The sequence below is a fragment of the Emydura macquarii genome, unplaced genomic scaffold, assembly GCF_026122565.2.
Source record: "Emydura macquarii macquarii isolate MOO-44397 ecotype Brisbane River unplaced genomic scaffold, CSIRO-AGI_Emac_v2 contig_554, whole genome shotgun sequence".
Taxonomy (NCBI): Eukaryota; Metazoa; Chordata; order Testudines; family Chelidae; genus Emydura; species Emydura macquarii.
This window is the reverse complement of record NW_027130691.1, coordinates 16,829,421-16,853,213: the sequence shown is the minus strand read 5'-3', so window position 1 is coordinate 16,853,213 and position 23,793 is coordinate 16,829,421. Positions and strand designations below refer to the sequence as shown.

The 23,793-nt window shown below is 45.2% G+C and overlaps 2 protein-coding genes across 2 annotated transcripts; one reads left to right on the top strand and one right to left on the bottom strand.

Moving 5' to 3' along the window:
• Nucleotides 1-6,090: 6,090 nt before the first annotated feature.
• On the top strand, nucleotides 6,091-7,203 carry LOC137147376 (testis-specific serine/threonine-protein kinase 2-like). The gene has a single exon (XM_067539385.1). It carries the CDS (start codon nucleotides 6,109-6,111, stop codon nucleotides 7,201-7,203), a length of 1,095 nt encoding a protein of 364 aa, XP_067395486.1. The 5' UTR covers nucleotides 6,091-6,108.
• A 2,976-nt stretch (nucleotides 7,204-10,179) lies between these two features.
• ESS2 (ess-2 splicing factor homolog) lies at nucleotides 10,180-21,984 on the bottom strand. The gene is made up of 10 exons (XM_067539384.1): nucleotides 21,707-21,984; nucleotides 19,037-19,205; nucleotides 17,294-17,389; nucleotides 16,532-16,701; nucleotides 15,828-15,945; nucleotides 15,005-15,138; nucleotides 14,746-14,848; nucleotides 12,720-12,829; nucleotides 11,660-11,775; nucleotides 10,180-10,956 (listed from the first exon to the last, which is right to left on the bottom strand). The coding sequence occupies exons 1-10, from the start codon at nucleotides 21,911-21,913 to the stop codon at nucleotides 10,671-10,673; spliced, it is 1,509 nt and encodes a 502-aa protein (XP_067395485.1). The 5' UTR covers nucleotides 21,914-21,984; the 3' UTR covers nucleotides 10,180-10,670.
• Nucleotides 21,985-23,793: the final 1,809 nt, after the last annotated feature.

Below are 23,793 nucleotides of genomic sequence, written 5' to 3'. Positions count from 1 at the left end.
ATGACCTGATTAAGGCAAGTGAAAAGAAGTCAGATGGGTTTGCTGTAGGTTTTAGTATCTGCCCCATTGAACCATGGTCTAATACTAGCTCCCCTTTAAAGATTTCAGATGAAAGTACTATATTGTGTTGATGTGGTTTTATAAATCCTGGCACTAGAGTTCCACTCATATATTAAAAGGGCTGATTTAGACTAGAGGGAGGTCTATGAACAAAGCAATGCAGGTGAAACTTGTACAGCCTATTGCACTAGATCATTCCCTCACTTGCATAAAAATGAAGAACTCCCCAAGCCCTTCAGAAAAGCGTGCAGTGAGGAGGAGGAAGACAGGTTAGAAACACTGATGGCTTGTCAATGTCCAGAAAGGCATGTTAAAGAAGGCAGTGATGTGCCCCCAGACTCCAGCACATAGCAATGATGGGAATGTATCTCTCCATCTTCTATGGATCTTAGCACTTTTTTTGTTTCTTGACAAACTACAGAAAACTATGACAGGGTTAGCCAGGACCTGCACTCAGCCTGAATCCTTGGCTCTTAAGTACTATCATCCCTTATGTTGGCAACTTCTCCTTCTCACAAAAGCAGCTCACTCTGTGCCAAAGAAAACATGCTAATTATCAGATCCGCTCCAGTGTTCCTTTGCCTTCACAAGAGATCAAGCTGATTGCAACCTACATATTAATGTAGCACTTATATGTGGTGCTTTACATCTTCCGAGAGCTTGCATAGACATTCATTCATCTGCACAACATCCCTGTTCAAGTAGGCAAGCAAAGTCACCCCCACTTTGCAGCTTGGTCAAATGAGGCACGGAAATCTGAAGGTACTCGTCCAGGTCATGCAGCAAGTCAGTGGCAGAGGTGGGATTAGAAATCAGGTTTTCCTGGCTCTAATCCTGTCTACAAGCCACCAGCTCAAAATGCCTTCACCTCCAGGGGCAGCCCACTACAGAACTAGTCTATTGCACTGTCTGGTTACCGAGCCTGGCTCTGTAGAAACGTAGGCATAGCCAGGGAACAGCGTTCTGTTCCTCTCCGATTTGCTTGTAATGTGTGATATTCACGGCCACCCCTTTATATTACATATAGATTTTGTCTGGTCTATCCTGCAGTTAGCTGCTTCAGGCCTTGTGTTCAATGGCTCTCTACACATCTTCACTGGAACATGTTTTACATTTACACCCAGCCTCTGGAGAATCACCATTCAGGGAGTCACTAAGGGCCCTAGGTTTGCAGATGACTCCCAGCCCCTATTTCAGTTCCTCTGACACTGCAGCCACCACAGTGCTTTGCCTACTGTGTCAGACACAGTCTGATCGCTACCTGCCACTGTATATTGGCTCCAGACACTACCCCTTTACACACTGCCTCACCTAGACCCTTTCAGATATCACAGGCTCCTATGGCATTGGCAGAAGCTCTGCAGAGACTAAGCGTTAGTTGAATGGTTACACAAAACAGAACAGTTACTAATGAACCCTTCCCAACACAGCTGGTCACTGTCCTCCCCTAAGGGGGCTAAACTGTGTAATATTGGCATCACCTGTGGGCCCCAACTTTCATTTGATGCCTGTTTTGATCAGTCGATAAATAAAGGAAAGTTAATTACCTGTAACTGGAGTTCTTTGAGATGGACTCTGCGCATTCACTCTCCCGGGAGACGCTGGCAGGTCTGGTTCAGACAGTGGAACCCTTTGCTGGCCGTAGCCATTGGAATGCTCACATGCCCCTCCCCTCTACATTCTTGAACATTCGGAGGGTGAAGTTATAAAGGCAAGGGGGGCATGAGTCCTCTGATGCCTCAGTTCCTTCCACCACCTCCTCAAAGTCAAGTTTCGAGAGGACTTAAAGGAAGAAGTAGTAGGAAATTGGGATGGGGGAAGCTAAAGACATCAGGCAAAAGTCTGTGGCTGGCAGGGCTACAGACAAGAAGGAGTTTTTTAAGTATATTAGGGAACAAATACATGTAGATAAGACATAGGCCCTTAGGTGGAAATGGTAAAATTATTAGTAATGATGCAGAAAAGGCAGAAATGTTCGCTAAATCTTTCTGTTCTGTATTTGGAAAGAAGCAGGATGCTGGGCTTGTATCACATGAGACTGAGGAGGTATGTTCCAGCCCCTTAGTAACCAAGGAGGATGTTAAATGTCATCTACTAGGGAAAAACACTTTAAAATCAGCCGGCTTGGATAACTGACACCCACGAGCTGGCTGAAGAGATCTCTGTCTCATGGAGAGTTTTTACTAAATCTTGGAATAACTGGGGAAATTCTAGAAGACTGGAAGAGTGCTCATGTGTCAATATGCCCCAAGGGCAAGCAGGATAACCTGGTTAGCCTGACATCAATCCTTGGTAAAATAGTGAGAAGCTGCTATGAGATTAAAGTGATAACAAATTAAACAAGAGGAATATAATGAATTCCAGTCCATGTGATTTTATGGAAAAGAGACTTGTCAGACAAACCTGATTTCATTCTTTCAGGAGATTACAAGTTTGGTTGACATAGGCAACTGCATATATGTAATAGACTTAGCCTTTAGTAAGGCATTTGACTTAGTACCACACAGCCTTCTGATTTAAAAAATAGCACAAAACAATAAGCACACATTAAGGGGACTAAGAAGTGGTGAACTGACAGATCTGAAACACTGGGGAATCATCAGCTGGGGTGTTTTGAATGAGGTTCAGTAGAGGCCCAATGTTATTCAGCATTTTCTTTAATGATCTAGAAGTCAATATAAAATCACTGCTGATCAGATCTGCAGATGACACAAAGTTTCATGCAATGGCAAATAAGGATAAAGCAATCATACAGAGCAAGCTGGGCACGTTCAAACAAACTGCATTTTCATACAGCCAAATGCAAAGTTACATATCCAGGAACAAGTAATGAAGGCCATACCCATAGACTGGAGGACTGTGTCCTGGAAAGTTGTGACTCTGAAAAGGATTTAAGGGACACAGAAGACAAGCAACTCAACATGAGCTCCCAGGGTGTGGCAAAAAGGGCTAATGCCATTGTTGGCTGTATAAACAAAGGAGTAGTGAATAGGGCAGTGGTTTTCCCTCTGTGTGGGGCATTGGGGAGACTGATACTGGGATACTGCACCCAATTCGGGTGTCCACCTTTTTAAAAGACTTTTGAAAAATTGGAGAGGGTGCCGAAAAGAGCCACAAAAAATTTTGAGAGCTGGAAAAAATGCCTCATAGTGAGACACTTAAAAGCGCAATCTCTTTAGCTAAATAAAAAGAAGATGGAGAGGTGACTTGATTACAGATAATTAGTACAGTCACAGCAAGAAAATACCAGGTACTAAAGGGGTCTTTAATCTAATGGAGAAAGGCATAACAAAAACCGATGACTGGAAGCTGAAGCCAGACAAATTCAAATTAGAAATAAGGCACGCATTTTTAACCATGAGGGGGGGTTAAGCATTGGAACAAACTACCTATCCTTAAACTCTTGAGGTCTTCAAATCAAGACTGGATGCCATCTAGAAGCTAAGCTTTAGCCAAACATAAAAGTTATTGGGTTCAATATAGAGGGAACGGGGCAAGGGGTAACAGCCTCTGACATACAGAAGGCCAGATCACATGATCTAATGGTTCCTGCTGGCCTTAAAGTCTATGAATCACTGTGAATTGTTAAACAGTTCATACATCAACGTGAAACCAGTAAGTGCTCATTGGGGACATTTCTAATGATCTGAAGATACGTAATATTAACCTTAAGTAATATTTAATAATCTTAACCTTTAGTATCAGATCCCCGAGCATAGCTGGCTGCTTTCTGCCGCTCTGGAGTAATGCAAAGCAGACAATGTGTACTGGCCAGGTTAAACTGGCTTTACAGTTGCTCTATGTCATGTAAGGAGCACAAAAAGCAGTCGTAGTGTCCAGACGAGTATGGCTTGTACTTTGTTTAAGCTATCCAGGATCATTTTTTTCACATTTAATTCATATATTTTATATTGCACATAAACTTTAACCAAGTAAATTTCCACAATATAGAACTGAAATTTGACTCTTATATTGCTGACTCCTTCAAACAATAGAACTGTATCATTCAAATGAGCTATACAGAAAGGTTGATGGCTAGTTGAATTTATCTTTCATGTCACAGTGGTTCCAGTTAAGAGCATCCTGAGCTGCCCCCTTCCATAGAACAATTAGATATAACACTGTATTAATAACTTAGCTTAATTAGAACTTAAGATCTTCAAATGTAGCCTATCCAGGTTTCAATATGTTTTAATGAGCTGTACATTTTAAGAATATGTTATTCTGTTAAGATTATCCAGAACAAAGAATGATCTGATAAAGTACTACATTTCTTAACCACCCCATTTTAAAATTATTTTTCATTCAATCTATTTAAAGGTTTTACTTGCCAATTCTCAGAAAACTTATTCTGTCCACAAAGAATAAGTGCTGTAATACTGAAGCTATCTTCTTCATACATAAACCAGCTGAATCCTTACTTTAAGGGCAAAACTCAACCTTAAATACAGAACCATAACCAGTGCCTCCATATATACACATATAAGCATGTACATTGTGTGAGAAATATATTGTGCTACTGATTTTTGGTTTTAACTGATAAAGAACAAAAAAATCAGTGTTTATTCAAATTAACTCCAGAAAAACACTGGAAATGGTTACTTGTACCTAAGGGCTTATCTACATGGAGCAGTGATGTGAATTTCTAGGGTGTGATTTCTAAAACACACTAACATCTTGCACATTAATTGGTCCATGTAGACCCTGCAGGTGTGCAGTAAAGGTTCCCTAGTTTGCTTTAACATAGTGCTGTTTCAAACAGCACTACATTAAAGTGCATTAGAGAACATTACAAAGATTACACATTACAGTATATACTACTATAATAAGTAAGGTATAAAATCTATATTATTCGTTACAATATATATACAAAGAGAGCCCCGAAAAACCCCAATTTTGGACATCTACACAAAAGTCAAAAATTGCTAAAAAATAACCCTCCAAAAATGAAATTAATAAACCCCCCCAAAACAGAAGACCTAGATAAAATGGTGTGGGAGCATATGCACGCACGCACGCACGCTTACTTTAGCTTCTGTGGGAAAGTTTTCTTTTGTAATTTAAACATTCTGCTGGACACAATACACAATGCTACTAAGCTCTGTCATAAATGCCACTAGTTTGGATTGTCCAAATGAAGTCACATGCAAAAAGAAAAAAAACCAAAAAATGGTCATTGGTAAATTAGATTATTAAAACTGAACATTTAAAAATACTGTTAGTAAGCAAAGATTGTTTTGATTTATTACATTTGAAAAGCCCAATGCTTCAAGCCTTTGAATAATTTACAATCTCTCCTGGCTGTTTTATACTTATTTCAAAAGAGGTTTTGGAGTGTTTTCTGAACAAATTATTATTATTTTTTATGCTACAGTAAATAAAATGAGGAAGAAAATGCTTTTAATGTTGCTTCTAAAATACATTCTATCTCATGGAATTATATTTATAAAGCTGGACAAAGATTTCCAAGAGGCAGCTATTCGCTAGAGTTGTGGGTGAGCTATTCTATAAACTCTCTTCATATTCATTTTTCTTTCATAAGCCATACAAACAACAATATCCTATAATTGATACTAATCAATTCTCTTAGCCAAGCTAGGATCAAAATACACAGGCCAAGAAGCATGTATAAGTAACAAAGCACAGGAATCAAATACTTTCCACACCCAAAGAATAGGAAAACACTTCCATTCTTCTCCTCTTGTGAAAGTGAATGGAATAATTATTTTACCAGGATGTTACAGTACAAACAAGGTGCCATCTCTTGTAGATGATGTGCTGGAATATTGCCTTGGTTCTTGGCTTCCAGTTGCTTTACAGCAGGACTGAAAAAGGTATTTTAATTCACCAACCCCAGTAACAGCAGCTCTGCTTTGTGACATCATAGCCCCACATCATACATTAAACAATGGTGAAGATTCTACATCATCCAACTCCAGAGAAGCAGGGCATCTCAGACGACCACCATGGAATATATAACAACAGGCTTCTAGCATACGTGATGCACAGTCAAGTTCAACTTATGAATCACTTGTTGCCTCTGGCACCATGGATGATGCTGCAGTCCTTAAAAAGAGAGGCTACGTCATGGGGGGGAATCTGGGAGAAGGGTCTTATGCTAAAGTGAAATCTGCCTACTCTGACCGACTGAAATTTGACGTAGCAGTAAAAATCATAGACCGGAAAAAAGCTCCTCGCGACTTTCTAGAAAGATTTCTCCCCAGGGAAATAGAGATTTTAGCAAAAGTGAATCACCGCACCATTGTCAAGACCTATGAGATTTTTGAGACATCCGATGGCAAAGTCTACATCGTGATGGAGATGGGGACAAAAGGAGACTTACTGGAGTTTATCAAGAGCAGGGGGGCTATGACTGAAGATGTCGCTCGCAAGATGTTTGGCCAGCTGTCTTCTGCCATCAAGTACTGCCACGATTTGGATGTTGTCCACAGGGACTTGAAATGTGAGAACCTCCTTCTAGACAAAGACTTTAATATCAAACTGTCAGACTTTGGCTTTTCCAAACGATTGTCTCGAGATGAAAATGGCAAAGTTATCCTCAGTAAAACCTTCTGTGGTTCGGCTGCATATGCAGCCCCTGAAGTGCTACAGGGCATTCCCTATCAGCCTAAGATTTATGACATATGGAGTCTGGGTGTCATTCTGTATATAATGGTTTGTGGATCAATGCCATATGATGACTCAAACATTAGAAAAATGCTAAAGATTCAGAAAGAACACAGAGTGCACTTTCCCAAGGCTAAAAACTTGACAGTTGAATGCAAAGACCTTATTTACCGCATGTTGCAGCCAGATGTGTCTCGGAGATTGACCATAGATGAGATTTTAAATCATCTTTGGATGCAGGCTCCAAAATCCAGAGCTCCTTCAGCAACTTCATTTGTAAAAGAAGGAGAGTGTTCTCGGAACCTTGGCAAGTTGAAGTCAGAGAACAAACAGGAAATAGAACCCATTGTGGAATCTAAACCAGAGAGAGCAGATTATAAAACGGAGTTTAAAGCAGTGCCCAGATTGGAGGCAGTACCAGAAGCAGAGGATGCTGTTCCTGAGGAAGAGCAAGCAGAAATCAACGATCTTACTGATCAAATAGAAAGAACAGAGATAAAAAATGGTGACGATTAAAGGATAGCCACTTGCAAGAGTAGTTTGCATGGCTCCAGCACAACTAATGAATAAGACTATGAAGTTAGTTTTGAAAAACAAGAGCCCAAGACAGGAGAAGTAAAGTCCATTCATTACAAGCAATTATTTTATAGCAATTCTATTAAATTTTCTTCTAATTTGGTAACCATGTTGCTGAATTAAAGGGTTAAATAAGGTGCTATTTTCCAAGCCGCCTAACAGAGTTGTATGCCCAATTCTCATAAGGCCTAGGGAGTACTTTTTCCATAGCTGCCCCACTGTAGAATGCTGAAAGTGTTGCGGTGAGTTAAGGCTTCTTTTGCACAACATTTCATCACAATCTCATGCTCTTTTCACATTTGGGAATTAACAGAGTGGCAGCTTGCCTTTTTCAAGCCGGTTATGTGTGTAGAAGAAATGACTGTCGTATCTGCCTTGGTGCTGGAGTTCTTGTGTGTGGCAATTTCTTGACTCGCTAAGATTTACTGATTGATTATTCAGTGCAGCAGCATCACGACCGCAGGTTTGGCCTTTTTTTTTTTTTTTTTTTTAAACCATGCCAGTGTAAATGGAGCGCTGAGATGCAATTTATTACAAATGCTGATACGCTTGCCTGTAGGGAAAAGGCAGACTCCACTACTGAGACCCCCTAGATTTGTCATATTCTAACAGCAGGGAACTATTATTGTTTAAAAAAGTAGCAGACCAAGGGGACAGCACCACCTTAAAAACTACAACTCAATCTGGAAATGTGCCTCCTGTTAGAAGCCACACCTGAAATTACTGCAACTCTAGATTGTGTCACTTCACTTTTACTTTGTAGATTTGACAGCAGTGTGTCTAGCTAATCAGTTTTCCCTGTTGTTTGTGCGCGTCTCATAAGCAGCTACTGGGTTAATTCATGGAAAAGATGGAGCATTTTTAAACATGTCTGTAAAGCCATAAATTAGCTGGAAGGACTTAGGGGCAGCTGTAGAGCGTGAAACTACTTTGGATTTTTTTTTTTTCAAGCTGACCAAATTTCAGGTGACAGTGTCCCACTGAACTGTCCCATTTCATAAAACTTTCCAGTGTCACATTAACAATTTAGGAATAACCAGCCTTAATGGTCTTGTAAACCTGAGCAGGAAGGGACATCTGGAACGTTAGCTTTTTCCTGGCCACTGCATGGGGCATATCAGATTCTGGTTAACACCAACCTCGGGGAGGGAGGTGAACTGCTGTGTCCCTGTTTCCACGCCAAGAGGGGATTGTAAACCTACGTGGGGCTACTTGCAAAAGCCACACTGGACCCAGGGGTTACTGCCCTACTAGAAAAGGACACATAGTCCCACTCCCACTGGGACAGCTTTCAAACCACACCAGTCATTCAAGCAGTAAAGGCCAGGTCTACACTACTGACCTATATCTGTTTAACTATGTCATTTAGGAGACAGGGAGAAGGAGGGATAAGAAAAGATGCAGCTACTTGACTTTTTAGGTCTTCCTTTCCCACCAGTCACTCCAGCTCCTCCTGCTGTTCCTCACAGCCTTCCCAAACATTACCACCCATGGTGTTCTGAACAGCAACAGCTGTGAAACTGACCCGAGTCTTAATTTCATTTTGCTGCTGCAGGGCAGAGCTGTGGGCAGCAGGGGCAGCACTGGAGCGGCCTGCAGAGGGAGGAAGGTGATGTATTGTTAATATTTGGCAAGCTCTCTTCACAACCACAACGGCTCAACAGAAACACTTAGAAAGTGAAAGCTCGTGTCTGCCAAAATCCAGCTTATGTTCTGCCCCCTCACCAGAAAATGCTTCCACTCATTAGATTTTTCAAACCCTGAACTGTAACATTAATAAAATAATTTTTAGAAACATCGCCCCACCCCTACTTTCATTCTCTCCATTCGTGAGCCGTGCTCATGCATTTGCTCAGCACTTGTTGCCGCTGTGGTTATCCTTTGTCAGAGTGACTCTTCTGCTACCAAGCAGAGCAAGGCAGAAAATGCAGCTCACTCAAATGAATGACAGGATCAGAGACTTTCAAGCTTGTAAAGAAAGTTCTGCTTTAAAAAAAGAGAGACTGGCCATTGAAAACAAAAATAGAATTTTATACCTGTGAAAAGCCAAGTGATCTCTCCAATTCAAATACTGCCTGAGCCAATGGTCATGGAAGTCAATGCAAAGTTAGCCCCGAAGTCAGTGAAAACTGGATCAGGACCACATGGAGCTGTATTGCTGGCTCCCTAACCCACAATGGATGGTCAAGGTGGCAGCTCTAATTTGCAATGGTTATATTTAAGACAAAAAAGACAGTGATGCATTCCTTGTAATCAGAGGCAGTCAGTAGCTCTTTCTTAGTGCACAGAAACTACAAATGCTGCTACCTTTCTATTTGGACCTCCTCTAGAGTCTTAAAAAAAAGCCCTCTGCACTTGAACAGTGATGCCACAGAAACAGCAAATTTCACTGTCCCAGGCCGACCTCTCCCCCAAACGCAGTATTCAATGACAGAGCAGCATTGTAAAATGCATGTGGTGTTTCAGGCCAAACGCTGACGACTTGTTTCTTTTTGCTCAGATTCTAAGATTTCCCAAGTTCTTTATTACATCTACAAAATACAACTGGCTGGGTATTTCAGAGGTGCACTCCCCTACAGATCTTGTGCTGTACTTCACTGCAGGGCAAAAAAACTAGCCATATTTTTAGACACTCTACCCAGGAGGTCAGACAAATAGAAAATCCATGTGTGCGCTGAAGGCTGCCCCGTCTGTGTCCTCAAAGGACTAATGCTCTCCCTGTGATCTGTTGGACACTGAAGAATGCAATTGAAGAGGATGGAAAGATAAAGACAGGCTTTCTGGTATTTTGGACCATGACTCTAGGGATTGGAAGGGGAAAGAATACGGAGACTTGCCTACATCTCTTCTTTACACAGCAGAACAGCATTTTTCAGTGGAACGCAAAGCCATAAGCAAGGAAGTTTCACACCTTGGTTCAGGTCGGAATACAAAGGCTCTCTACACTTTATAAATAGACACATCTGTACAGAAAGAGAGGCACTCAAATGCAGTCAGCCAGGTCAGGCTTTTTAAAAAACAAAGAATTACAAAAAATATCCTAAACATTTCTGGCTATTTTCCAAAAGTCCAAGTCCTTTAATGCTATTTCTGGAAGCATCTTTGTCCCCTACCGATGCCGTGTAACAAGTCCACATGGTACGAAGAGAAACTGTACCACACTAATAAATATTCTGCTTCCATAAAGCATGTTGCAGGCTGCTCCGCTCTTGTTCTAATAATGGCATGTCAAGTGTGGGAACTATGCACCACTCAAGGGCAGAAATGGTTCAAAATCCAGCAACTGCTAGATCACATTCTAGCAGCTCTAAGGAAATGCCCCTTGCTCCTGGCAGCGTATATCGCCCTCAGCTTGCACACAGCCCTGCACAGCTAACTATGCAGCCCCCTGCTGGGGAAGGTGGTATTTAGAAGAAATCGGATGCCTTTCGTCTCTTAGGGAGTTGCAGCAGGTTGTCTGTGATTGAAGTGGGATCCTGGGTTACTGGAGTCTGAGAGACGGTCCTTGGAGGTGGTGTGCTAGTGGGTGTATGCGACCCACCTACTGGGGTCTTATATCCAGGGGTTGTTGGATGTACTGGAGAAGGGGTATAACTGGCTCGCAGGGCTTTGTCAGTATATTTGCTTGCAGTCCTGTTTACTAGCCGTTGCAATGCTGGTGACATAGCTGGACTCAGTCCTTTTGGAGTGAGGCTGCAATAGAAGCAGAGGAGTTAAAAAAAAATCCCAAGGGCTTTTTAAATAAAAGCGACGCTGTGTATCAGAGAGCGTGCGCAGAGCGCTGAATAGATGCAGCACTGCCCCCAGACCCTGATAACTCAATCACAGGCTCCCCTCTCCTTCCACTCCTGCATTACTTGAATCGCTCAGGACACAGCCTGGCCATTCTGCTCTACTGGCAGCAATGCCAGAACTCCTTCCCTCCTTGTGTGGTTAAACCTCAGCCCTGCTGTCTCGCTCTCTGACTAATGGCAGGAGCCCTCTTAGGCCGGCCCTCTTATGTGAGCAATGCTCCTTTGCCTTTTCTTTAGGTCCACCGTGTCCACTCTCGATCCTAAACAACCAGCTCTTGGAACGTCTTTTCCTTGTGTGATCAGTTGTGATACTCAGCCTCCTGGAGCAAGTTTGGTCTGGGAGGAGAGTTCACAAAGTACACGCCACTCTACCACACTGCCAGCAACTTTCTCCTGGAAACTGGGCTTATTTCACACCTGAAATCCCTTCCCAGCCTGAGTGTATCCATTCTTGCTTCTTAAGTTCCCTCCTTCTCCTGGTCCTTGTATTCTTTTTACTCACCCAAATGCCCTTCCACTACGCATGCTGGTTTAAATCTTACTAGAAAGCACTTGATATTCCCCCCTGCTGCCAGGACCAGTTTACCATGGAGAAGCCTCACCTGGCCAAGTTTTCCGTGACTCTTCTTAATGCTTCCTGCTTCTTTGCTCGGTTTTTAGCAGCTGCCTCATTGGCCATCTTGAGTCCTAACCGCTCTCTGCGCCCAGGCTCCAGGATCTGTAAATACACCAAACCAGTTAAGTCTCCAGGCTGCCAATGAGCCCAAGCACATTCATAGCTGGAGTCCAACCTATAAGGATCCACATTAAGGATGAGAGGAGAACAGAACCCCACTCTTAGCTCTGGTGCTATCTGGACAGCCAGAAGCAGTTGAAGACACACAAGTCCTCAGCTTGGAGATCCTGCTATAACAAAAATGGTAAAATAGTAACTGCCTCCTTGGCTGAGCTTAACTCTGGCATTTCCTCTGCTGTCTCCCCTGTACAAAATGCATCACCTCTGTCTTACCTGGTTCAGTCGTCAGCCACTTAGCTCTCATCCAAGCCCCAATCACTGCTAAGCTCTGGGAAAACCAACCAACTGCCCTGCGCAGGTCTGACCAAACAGAAAAGCTCCACTGTTGCTACCTCAGGAATCACACCCAGAGATGCTCACTGGCTCCAGGGGATGGAGACATCCTGCATCTGAGATCAGACGCACATAGCAGAGTCACGCCACCTCCCCCACCTCACTGGACTCAGCTCTCTCAGCTGGTGGTGATTGGCCTGGAGGACCAAGCTGGAAGGAAGCCACCCAAAGCAGGGAAAGATTGATTTAAGACTCCCTATCTTCTTATACATCAAATGACTAACATGAGACCCCCCTCTTCTTCTCCAGAGAGTCCTCTTGGTCGGGTAGAGGCTGCGCCCATCTTAAAATCTTCAACCCCAACCTCAGGTTGGCAGGAATACCTGGGATAGGCCACAAGCACCAGGTGGCTCATGGCCAGAATGCTATATCTAGCTAAACTCTATCCATAGGGCTTAGATATCCAGTACCACAGATGCCTCATAGATCCTACAGTAATAAATGTTAATCTATTAGTGACTCATTCCCCTTCCCCGCCACCCCAGTCCATCTGCCCCCACAAGATTTGAGTGCTGAATTCTGACATGAAATACCTTGAAGGCTGGTCCAGGTGTCCTGTCTACATATGGCGTTTCTGACCCATCCACTCGCAATGGGGTGCTCTCTATCTCACCCCAAGTCATCAGAGGAGAGTCATTCACACCTAGTAACAAATTAAGAAGTCAGTCTGTGATGCCAGGCATTTGTAGAGACTGCTACACCCAGAATGTATGCTCTCTGCCCTAAGACCGGGGCTGTCTCTCCCCACACCAGTCAGGAGAAGCTGGTTATGAAACAGCATAAATTGCTGAACACCCAATGGAACACAATTGCTACAGAGAAGGTCACACTCTCACTAGAGGAAAGACATGCTGCTCCCATTAAATGGGCACCACCTTATCCACAAGACTGCCTGAAAATGTGTGTTACTATAGTTACAAGGAACATCTAACATCACTAAATACTAAAAATGTGTCTTTTCAAACTGATTACTTTGGTCATTTGGCAGCGCTTAGCACACGGTCAGTTTCACTCTTTCCTGTATAGTCTGTTGCTTTCACTGTTAGTGTATGAAGAACTCCTCAGGACCAGGAAAAACTATTTAAAAAACAGGAAAATAAGCCAGAGCCTTAGAAGCAGGTGAAATACCCAAATGTATTTTCAACTCATTGTTTAAAAGTGGCTAGATTGAAGGTGACAGCATCCCTTTAACAATAGCTAGAGCTGCAGGACAGTTTCCCAGAGCCTGAGCTGATAGCTGGTTTGTTAGGATAAACAACGGGATCCTCTACCTAGCTGACTTTGTTTAGAGAATGTTTATACTGTGGAAAGGATCTGCACTGCGAATGCAACCTGCAGGCTTTGCCAGGTGCTGGAAAGGATTCAATGATTCTCAGTCTTCAGTGCAAATGATGAAAAATAAATGGCCACAGAAAGGTCAGCGTAAGATCAGTTAGCACTCAGTAAAAACAGAGCCCATTAGATTCAGATTAAGCAGCAGGGAGGTCATTATATAGAACCCATAGGACAGATCTATTCTCTCAGCTGGATTACAGCAACGTAATATACTTGCGCATGAAACCTTCAGCACTTGGGAAACTCCAACTAGGACAAAACAGCGCAGCACATCTCTTCAGCAACACAGGCTGCTGCAAGCATATCACACCTGTCTCTGCTCTCTACACTGGTTTCCCATAGAATATCCAATCAAGTTCAAGGTCTCGGACCATATCTTCAAAGCGTCTAAAGTTCCGGGACGAGACCTGGTGAATAGCTTCACTGCTCTGCACGATAAGGGTTAAGTTTGTCGGCAGACAGAGCCTTCTCCAGGGGTGGCCCAAGACCGTGGGATGAACTCTCTCAAGAGCTGAGGACTATCACAAATCTCACCAGTTTCCACTTCAAGTGCAAGATGCATTTCTTTGACGTGCTTTCTCTAATATAAGGACCTAGCAACAGGTATATTTATTTAACAAATTCAAAACCAACACCCCCCACCCAAAACAAAACAAAAAGCCCTACCAAAACATGACACTCCCCCACATATGCTTCTCCCTCTGGGAAGAGGATGAGAAAATAAACAACACGTGACAGATGTGCTTAATGCCCTAGTGGAAGGCACTCGGCTGCTACGGTGATGAGTGCGGTATAGAATTCTTTATATAAGAGAACTGTTGGGGGAGGAGGGCGGATGTTTGAGAAATGCTTTGAGATCCTTGGATGTAGGAACTAGAGAGACAACCGTCATCAGAAAGTTACAAGTGCCCATGTTCTCCTTAGAGTTCCCATAAGCCTTGGACGATCTAGTCCATTCAACCCCAGTCCAATGAGCAGTGTACAGCTCTCAGAGCCTCCCAGTCCCAGCATCCTTTTTGTCTTTGGACTGAGATTTGACAGAGCACGAAGTTGGCATATACCCCAGAGAGCCACTGGCTCAGCAGACATATACAGCGGAAGTCCAACCTGCCTGTGTAAAGAAGCAATAACTAGTAGGGTGAGTGTACATCAAAAGGCCAGTGGAACAGGACAACATTGCAAACTACTTTGCTTTTACATCAGCGCAAAAAGGTCTTTTCTTACCAGGAGCAGGAGAAGGGGTGGCCACAAATCCATAACCGTTCACTTTTGGAGACTCCTGGGGTATCAGCTCCTTCCCATCCGGGCCTACTTTGCCCTGTTTGTACTAGAATAGACAAGCTGGCATCATTCAACTGCTTTTAGAGAAAGCATCCAATTAGTTACATTTACCATGTTCAGTCCTCACAGCTCGTGCACCTCTACCAATGGGCAGAGCGTGAGGGTGTTTCAGTCACAAGCAGTGTCCTGTCTGTAAACCAACCTGGGCATTGAGGGCTGCTGCCTGCTGGAGCTGGGATTTACTCAGAGCTTGGCTGAATGGGTCTTTCAGAAAGCGGGTGTTTCTATGAACAACTTCTCGAGGCTTCTTAAACACATCATCCTCATCGGGCACACCTGGAATGGAATCCAAGGCATCAAGGAAAGGGCTGAGGGCCCACTAAAGGGCAGACTGGCACAAAGGCCATTTCCACCAATTTAAAATAAAGTTTACACTAATGCAGTTGTGTGTCTAACATATCACCTGAAAAGCAAAGATAAGTCAGGACTAGATTAGAAAAGCAGGAAACACACAAGAGGTTCCCCATTTCACATGATGGTTATTTATTGTGCATGCATAGCCGGAAAGGCACGTAGGCCCAGTCTGGGTTTGTTAAAGGATCCCATTGCCTTTTATACAGCAGACAAGGGACCCACAAACCCCACGTACCCAGAGCTGAGCAGGATGGCAAGAGAAGAGAGGGAAATTGAAAGTGCTCATTAACAAGACAAACCCAACAGCAAGGAGCTATGGCTCCTGAAAACAAACGCCCACTGCAATGTGGGTAATAAGTGACAAGTGACAAATGGCAGCATGAGCCAAGCGACACAGGAATGCGGTCAGAAAGAATGAAGCTGAGGGTATCCCCTCCTCGCAGAAAGAAAAGCTGTTAAGTGCAATATTACCACAGTGACAGCAACTCAGGCACCCGAACAAGTGTAGTGGGCAGCAAAGCTGAAACACAGATGTTGTGTGGCATCCGTCCGCCCACTTGAATCAGTGCACGTAATCTGCTGATGCCTCTTAAGGGGACAGTTTGCCTCACCTGTTGGGTAATACATCAGGGAATTGTGAGCCTTGTACTCCCAGGTCTCCACTCCAGCTTTGCCGCTCTCCAGGGCCTGCTGCTCTGCGGAAGGAAGAGCCAGATGCTCAAGTCGTCGCTGGAATGAAATTTAAAACAAAAAACAGGAATCATTGACCGATGAACACAAAGAACTGTTCCACAGCTCTCTAAGGGATGTTGCCAAGAATCCTAACACTTGCACTTAGACAGTGCTTCACAAATTCAGAGCTCTGTCTAACAGACATCCCTCAGCACACCTGGTGTATGTCAATATTATCCCTATGCTGCAGCTGGGGTAATAGGAGCACAAAGGGGTTTAGTGATTTGTCAAATGCTGCAGCACACAGGGACAGAGCCAGGGTTAAACTCCGGAGTTCCTAGCTCGGTATACTAGATCCCATTGCCTCTTGCATCCACAACTCAAAATCAAGCAGTCAGTGTTTTATTCTTCATGCATCGGAATGGTTAATTCAACAGTCACATATCTAGCGACAAGGAACAATCATAGGGGATCTAGTGGGACTCAACAATAGAAGGGAACTTAATACTCTCTCCTCTCCCCATCAAAAAGGCAAGAGAGAAACTATAAATCTTCTTTCTCCCTCATGTGATTAATCAGAAGGCAGCACTTCTCAACAGTACTACGTTAGAAAAGTTCAGTTAGTCAGGAGCTATTTCCCCACCTGGGCAAACTCCTCTTCTGCTTCGTACAACCAAGAATGCCTGGCCTTTTCCTTCTCTTTGGCCACTTCCATGATCTGCTCAAATGAAGCATTATCTTCACTGGTATGTTTTATTAAAAAGCTGTCCAGGCTGGGAAGAGTGTCCTTACTCTGTTCTTTCTCTGCTTCTCCTAGAGAGATGAGGGAAGAAGTCTGAGGAAGAGTCTCACACTCTCCTTTCTGTAATGAGTGATGCCTTGGTTATTAATCCCCATGTGAGGATTTCCCCCCACTGGTTCACTCTTGACTTGAGCACTGGTGAGGAATCTGTATCTAAAGTGAAAGTACATATGCAGTGCAGAGTAGTAGTAGTAGTGTTTACTTGATTAACTGAAGGATCAATGACCCTTTTCCACTCCCCACCCCCTTCAGGATCATTCGTTCAGTCACATTAAAAGACAATTCAGAAGTGGCACATGTCCATGTTCCCACTGTTCTGTACATGAACAGCTCTGCCCTTGCCACCTTGCCTGCAGGCAGAAACCCTTTGCATGGGAAGCAATCGCATCAGTGACTGCTACTGCTCCAAGAACTTGTATTCCCAAGGGGCCGTGCAGACCCACATCCCACCCAACGTGTGATGGAGTTTCACTTAGTGCAGACATTAGAAGGGGCCACTTTAACAGAAGGGTAGCCCCCGATAACTGTAGAGGAGACAGACCACACAGCAGTATTTCCCCTCCTGCTGGAGAACCCAAATAAAGGGGATAGCCCCTTCCTTACCTTCCTCTGCGGCTTTGATCCCGATCTTGGGTTTGTTCAACAAGGATGGGGCGCCTGGGTGCACTTCAGGTGTTTCAAATGTGGCTGGCGTAACATCTGTGCCAGAGAAATAAATCTCAGCATGTGTTACAGAAACAGAGAGCACATCACCACCACATTACCCTTAGTAGACAAGCAAGAAGCTGCAGCCTCTTTGGGGCGGACCATCTGCCTGCTCTCATTAGTCGTAGGTGGCTAAGAGGGAGGAATTCTTTAAATAAAGTCAGGGAAGGGTTTAAAATTATTTCTATGTAAAAATCAGTTCCAACCACTGATGACGTTTCTGCTGTCAACTAGATAACGGGTCCTACTCCTGCTAGGGACCAATGGCAAAATTTCCCACTGATTTAAATGGGGAGAGACTATTCTAAGCATTCTTTATTTTATCTGAAACTGAGACAACTCAAAGCAGGCAACGAGTTGTGTTTCATGACAGCTCTAACTCCGGGCAATGCCAGTTGCAAATGGCAATACCAGTACCACTAGGAGGGAATCCATTCAATGGCATGTGTCCTTCACCACAAAAGAGCAAGTTACCAACAGTGCAGCCACTGCCCCTTGGGAAGCAAACACCCCAACTCCAGAGCAAGAAGTCAACCAGGGTCCAACTTTTATTGTGGGGAAGCCTGTAAATTACCCAGGATGAGAGTTAGATGCCAACCTGGGAAACAGCACCTAAAACCAGGTTGGGGGAGGGAAGGAAGGCGTGAAATGAACCCAAAAGGAGAGAAAACAATACAGACACACAACAGAACCCCTTTAAATGGCATGCTCACTTAACTGAAATGACTGGGAAATCACTGGGAACAGATTTCGTGCAATGGGTCTAAAATAAATAAATAAGTTGCACACATATTCTGAACAGCACGTCTTGCCTACATCTTCACAGCAACTTATACTATGACTTGGTGTTTGAATTGGTGTTTGCTGGCATACCTTGTCACTGCACAGCCCTCTGTTCTTTGCAGGCTGCTTCCTTGATCTCTTAGTATTGTTACCTTAATATGTTTTTAAAGCTTGTACTAGATTTGTTTTTAAAGCAATTCCTTTAATAGAAGCAGGTATCTAACAGTACAGTGATGGCCTACAACATGAACCTCTAATAATCAGGTCATCTATTTCCACTAGGGCGTGTTAATTAAGAGGATACCCCATTGTATTAAAAAAAGATTCACAGCAGGATTCAGAAAAGGGCTTGACAACAGGACTATGAAAAGTTATAATAGTAAGGATTAAAGAGACAGAGCAGAGTTTCCAAAGAGATGTAAGACTTCATGTTTCAGAGCATATGGCAACCTCTAACAAATGAGAGTTAGGAAGAAGTTTATCAGTGGGTTGGTTATTTCATAACTGCCCCTCTGCATGGTTTCTTGTACCCTTCCTCTACAGCAGCTGTTACCAGTCACTGTCAATACACCATTGTGTCATCCAGACTGGTAGCTCCTGGGCAATCAGAACTTGGGTTCTTTGAAATAATCATTGCTCTTCCACAATTCAATCAGAAGGCAGCTACAAGGTTAAATTCTGGGCTTTAAACAAGTTGGGTTCCCAGTCAGTCAATGACATTACAATTTATCTTGCTAGCATAAAACAGTGCATAAAAGTGACAAAAAGATAGGAGTGCTTTATATCTTTTACTTTATGACACGCATCCACACTAATAACTCTGAGCATGAAATCAGCCACCCAAGCACCAGCCCTTACATGGTGCAGGTGTCTCCTTGGACGATTTCCCCAATGAGGAGCCAAATTTGATAGCTATTTGTCTCATTTTCTCTAAGTCGCCACTTTCTTCAGCCTCCAAGTACTCCTTCTGAGCACGTAATTTCTCAACATCAGGAAAGAAATCCCGCTGAATAATTTTCTCCAAACTCTGTAGGTAAAAAAAGAAAAAAAAGAGAAAGATTCTAAGCATACATCATGACAAGCAAAGAAAAGCATGATCAGTTTGGGAAGTTTTCTTGGGGGGCAGGAGAGGAGCAAGGATTTAGGGTTCCATGAAAGGCCTTGATTAACTGCAATGTATGAATAATACTGAAGTCCTATTTATCCACAAGGGGTACCACAACCACAGGTGCACAAAGAGTACCAGTGCTGGCTTCCCCAACACTGGCCCATCAGCATCTTCAACTATCATCTGAAGCAGAAGTTCCCAAACTTCATTTGCTGAGTCCCCCTTTGGAGATTCATGTTCCATGAACACCCACTCTTTCTAAGGGGACCAGGGGACCCAGTACCCATGGGGGCCGGTACTCACCATGTGGCAGTCAAAGAAGCCTTCCGCTCCTTGCAGCAGTTGGGCGGTCCCGGCTGCCAGGACCCGGCTCCCTCCCTGTCTCACTCCCACCCTCAAAGGAAGCAAACGGACTGCGCTGAAGAGGCAGGGTCAAGAGTGGAGCGGAAGGCTGCACCCCCTGAGTACTGTCCCCCCTGCTGGCCACGCACCCCTCCTGACCCCAGCCCTTCAGCACAGCCCCGTCCACTTCCCCTGGGGAAGCACTATCCAGAAGGGCAAGTGGACAGGGCTCTGTGCCCCAGGGCCATAGTCAAGAGGGGACTCCATCCAACAAGAGGGTCAGTACTCATGAGATACAGCCTTCAGCTTCCCGCTGGCTTCCCCAGCAGAGGAGGGTAACTGCCGGGTGGTAGCTGCAGCAGTGGGCATGCAAGACAGGCAAGGAGCCTGGTCCCAGCATCTGAGACCACCCGCACAGACTCTTTCCTGCCTCCCCTACTGGAAAGAGCCCCTACTGACCCCAGCCCGTCAGTGCAGCCCCATCAGGTCCCCATACCCCCCAATAAGTTCATTGCACTCACATGGGGGGTGCACCCCAGTCGGGGAATCTCTGATCTAGATGGACCTCTAAAAGCGAGAGATCAGTCACCAGCACCATTCAATCCTTGGCTCCTTTGCGGAGACTGCCAACAGTCAGACTGCCAGATCTATCAGTGTGTGGGCAAACACACACACACCTATCATTCTGTGGGCAGACACACACACACTAGCGTTAATCTAGCTAGCATGGCTAAAAACAGCAGTGAAGATGCAGTGATGCTGGGTTTGGCCCGGACTGTGCAAGCCCACCCAGAACCTCAGATATGCACCTGCCTTGCTAGCCTGAGCCAGGGTCCGTGCTGCCACGTCTCCATTGCTAGTTTTAGCTGTACTAGCCAAATTAAAGCTAGTGCATGTATGCCAAGCTGCAATTACACCTCCATCTGGAGTGTAGACATACCTTTGTTACACTGCTAGCCAGGGCCACCTAGGAAGCAACAACCCAAGATGAAAAGGTCCACATGCCATTGACAATCCAATCTGACCTATCCGGCCCCCACTAGCAGATTTTTCTGCCTTTTGCAAAATGTCGTGACATAGAGGCACCTTAATTTTGAAGGATCCCAAAATGCTCCACCAAAAACATGTATAAACATATACTGTATAGGTGTCACATCATATACTGTATATACTATATACATATACTGTATATACTATATACTGTATAGGTGTCACACTATATACTGTATATACTATATACTGTATAGGTGTCACATCATATACTGTATATACTATATACTGTATAGGTGTCACACTATATACTGTATATACTATATACTGTATGACACTATATACTGTATATACTATATACTGCAGCTATATACAGCACGCTGCAGCAAAATGCAGCAACTGCAGAGCAGTGCACAGTAACATCACACACCCATCTAGGACAGGAAATAAAGAAGAATCCCATAGCCACTATAATTCAAAGATCCTGCCCCCAACTTCCCCTTCATTTTTCCTCTTTATTTGCTGTGTATTTGGCTGCATCTCGCATACTGTATTCCCGGTGTGGTCAGTGTTTTCCCCGGCTGGTCGTGTGGGTTTTCCACCCAGGAGCGGGGTTGATAAGAGTTTTAAACACAGAACAGCGTGTCTGTAAAGCCACCTGCGTTGACACGGACATGTCGGGGTGGCTGGAGTGTCTGAAACCACTTCCCCCCCCCCCCCCTTTGCTCTAACGAGCTGGGCACTGTCGATTTGCCAGTGCCCCTTCTGGGGAGAGGCACAAAACACGGTTCGGGGGGGGGGGGAGAGAAAGGGGTTCAAGCCACAGCAGGTGGGCCCGATCCGGGGGGCTGTCACTCACTGAGTCGGCCTGATCCCCATGATCGCCGCGAGCCGAGCGTGAAGCTGGGGGTGCCTCGCAAGGAAAAGGAGGCAGGACCCAACTCACACTGAGCCCCGTGCCCGACCGCTCCCAGACCGCTTTCCCCCCCCCCCCACCTCACCCCCAGACAGCACTGGCCTCCCCACCCCACCCCGGCACCCCCCACACAGCACTGGCCTCCCCATACTGCGTGCCCGCCCCCGATCACCTCGATGTAGCTCTCCTCGTCCAGGATCCTCTTACGGCGCTTAGGGGGCTCCTGGGCCGCTTCCCTCAGCACAGCCACGGCGGCCCGATCGGCCTGCAGGGGCACCAGGGCCCGCGGCGAGGCGGCGGCAGTGACGGGAGTCTCCGGCTCCTCCATCGCGCCAGGCCGGGGATCGCTGCTAGCCAGGGCAGGGGGCTCCCGCGGCATCTCGGGGGAGGGGCTTGACCCTTCCCGCCCGGCCACCGTCCGTCGCAACGCTTACGCAACCCGCAGCTTGTCGCCAAGAGGGGCGCCTGGAGAGCCTAGAGCGGCTAGCAGGAAACCACAGAGAGCGGCTAGAGTGTCACAGCGGCACAGCCCGCCCCCTGGCGGCAGGGAGGAGGAAGGAAGGCCAAGGTCGCGTGTGCGGTGGGAGCCCGAGAGCAGTAGGCCCCGCCGTCGGCCGACCTTCCCCTGGCTTGACACGGACAGTCCCAGCAGCCTGAGGGCGCCCGGCTGGGGACGGGGACGCCTGCTCGGTGCCACACGCCGGCCCTGGCAGCTCTGCCCCGCCGCAGGGAAGGGGGGTCCTGCGCGCACAGGGCCGCCTAGCCCCGGGTTAGCGGGGGCTGGGCTGGGCTGGCAGCCTTGGCCCTGCCCTGGAGGCGTCTTGCTCGGGGGCGGCTAGCACAGCTCCAGCACAGTGGCCCTCAGCCTGTGGGCCCAGCCCCCTGGGGCTCCCCACCCCACCCCACCGCTTTGAGGGGCCGCACTGCCTTCAGCCTTTTCTAGGGGCCTGCAAAGGAAAGAAGGTTGAGTTGCACTGCCCGCCTGGGAGGACAGGCTGGAGCCGTGGCAGGCGCCAGGCACGGTCACCGTAACCACCCTGTACTACAAAAACGCTGCCCCTCTGAGGTGGGTGAAGAAAAGGCAGATGAGCCAACGCAATCCCCTCTCACAGCTGTCAGGCATTTCCGGAGCCTGGGGAGGACCCAACTTTCATCACACCAGGCTGAACGTCGCAGGGACTGCTAATCCAGAGAGCTAAAAAGACGTTCCCGATTGCATTGTGAATTCGGGAAATCCTGGCGTGGGGATGGGCTGAAGTTAAGTGACACGAGCAGATGGGAAAGGTGGTAGGAGGTGTAAAGAAATAAAGCGATGCTACATTATGGGTTGTCACAGAAATCTGCTGAGTTTCAGGCACTCGGCACCCACAGTTAGGGCCACATTTTTAAATGTATTTTTCAGAAGAACTCGGGTCCCATTGTGATGTCTAGTCAGATTTTCAAAAAAATCTCAGCACCTGACATGCTGAGCTCTTCTGAAAATCTGCCCCTAACAGTGTGTGCCGAGCTAACTCATATCTGGACACTCATTCTAACGTAGCAGGTGCCACCTGTGGCAGGTGAGACGAGAACATAATTCAGAAAGGAGATTCTGATTCTTTGATATGAATCCTTTTCTAACCTCTCACAATACATGTGAATGTGTATTTGAAATAATTCATTGTTCTTGCCAGATGTAATTCACTTTACCCATACCACTTCAGTGACAAGAAACAACAGTTAATTTGCTTCATTTTCTGGATATCTCTCCATTTAAAGGTTGCATTGCAAACTTATATTATCATTTAGACCAATGAAGGATGGGAGGGATGTTTTATTCACAGGCCTCAGCGGTCACCTTTTATTATTTAGACAGTGGCAGACTGATTTAAAACTAAAGCAAAATGCTTAATACAATGATGCTTTCAATAAAAGCAACTCTACAAATTAGGCATTCTATAGATACTCTACAGATGGCCTGCAAATATTAATCATATTTATTTCTGAAAAATAAAAAGCAATCTACAGGAGTGAATGGAAAACACGAGAGTTTCCTGCCAAAAATACACAAATGAAAGTAAAAGTAACATAGTAATATATTTACTTATGTCTTTGTAAGTCACAGATGGCAGGTACTGCTTGTAAGTACTGCACTGATGCTAAATACCTATGCTAGGCAGAATTCAATTTTTATTTTTTTTATAATTTTGAGGGAGAATATCAAATGTTTAAACATGTTTTCTATTATCAATGTACATTTTCACAGTTGCGGGAATTATG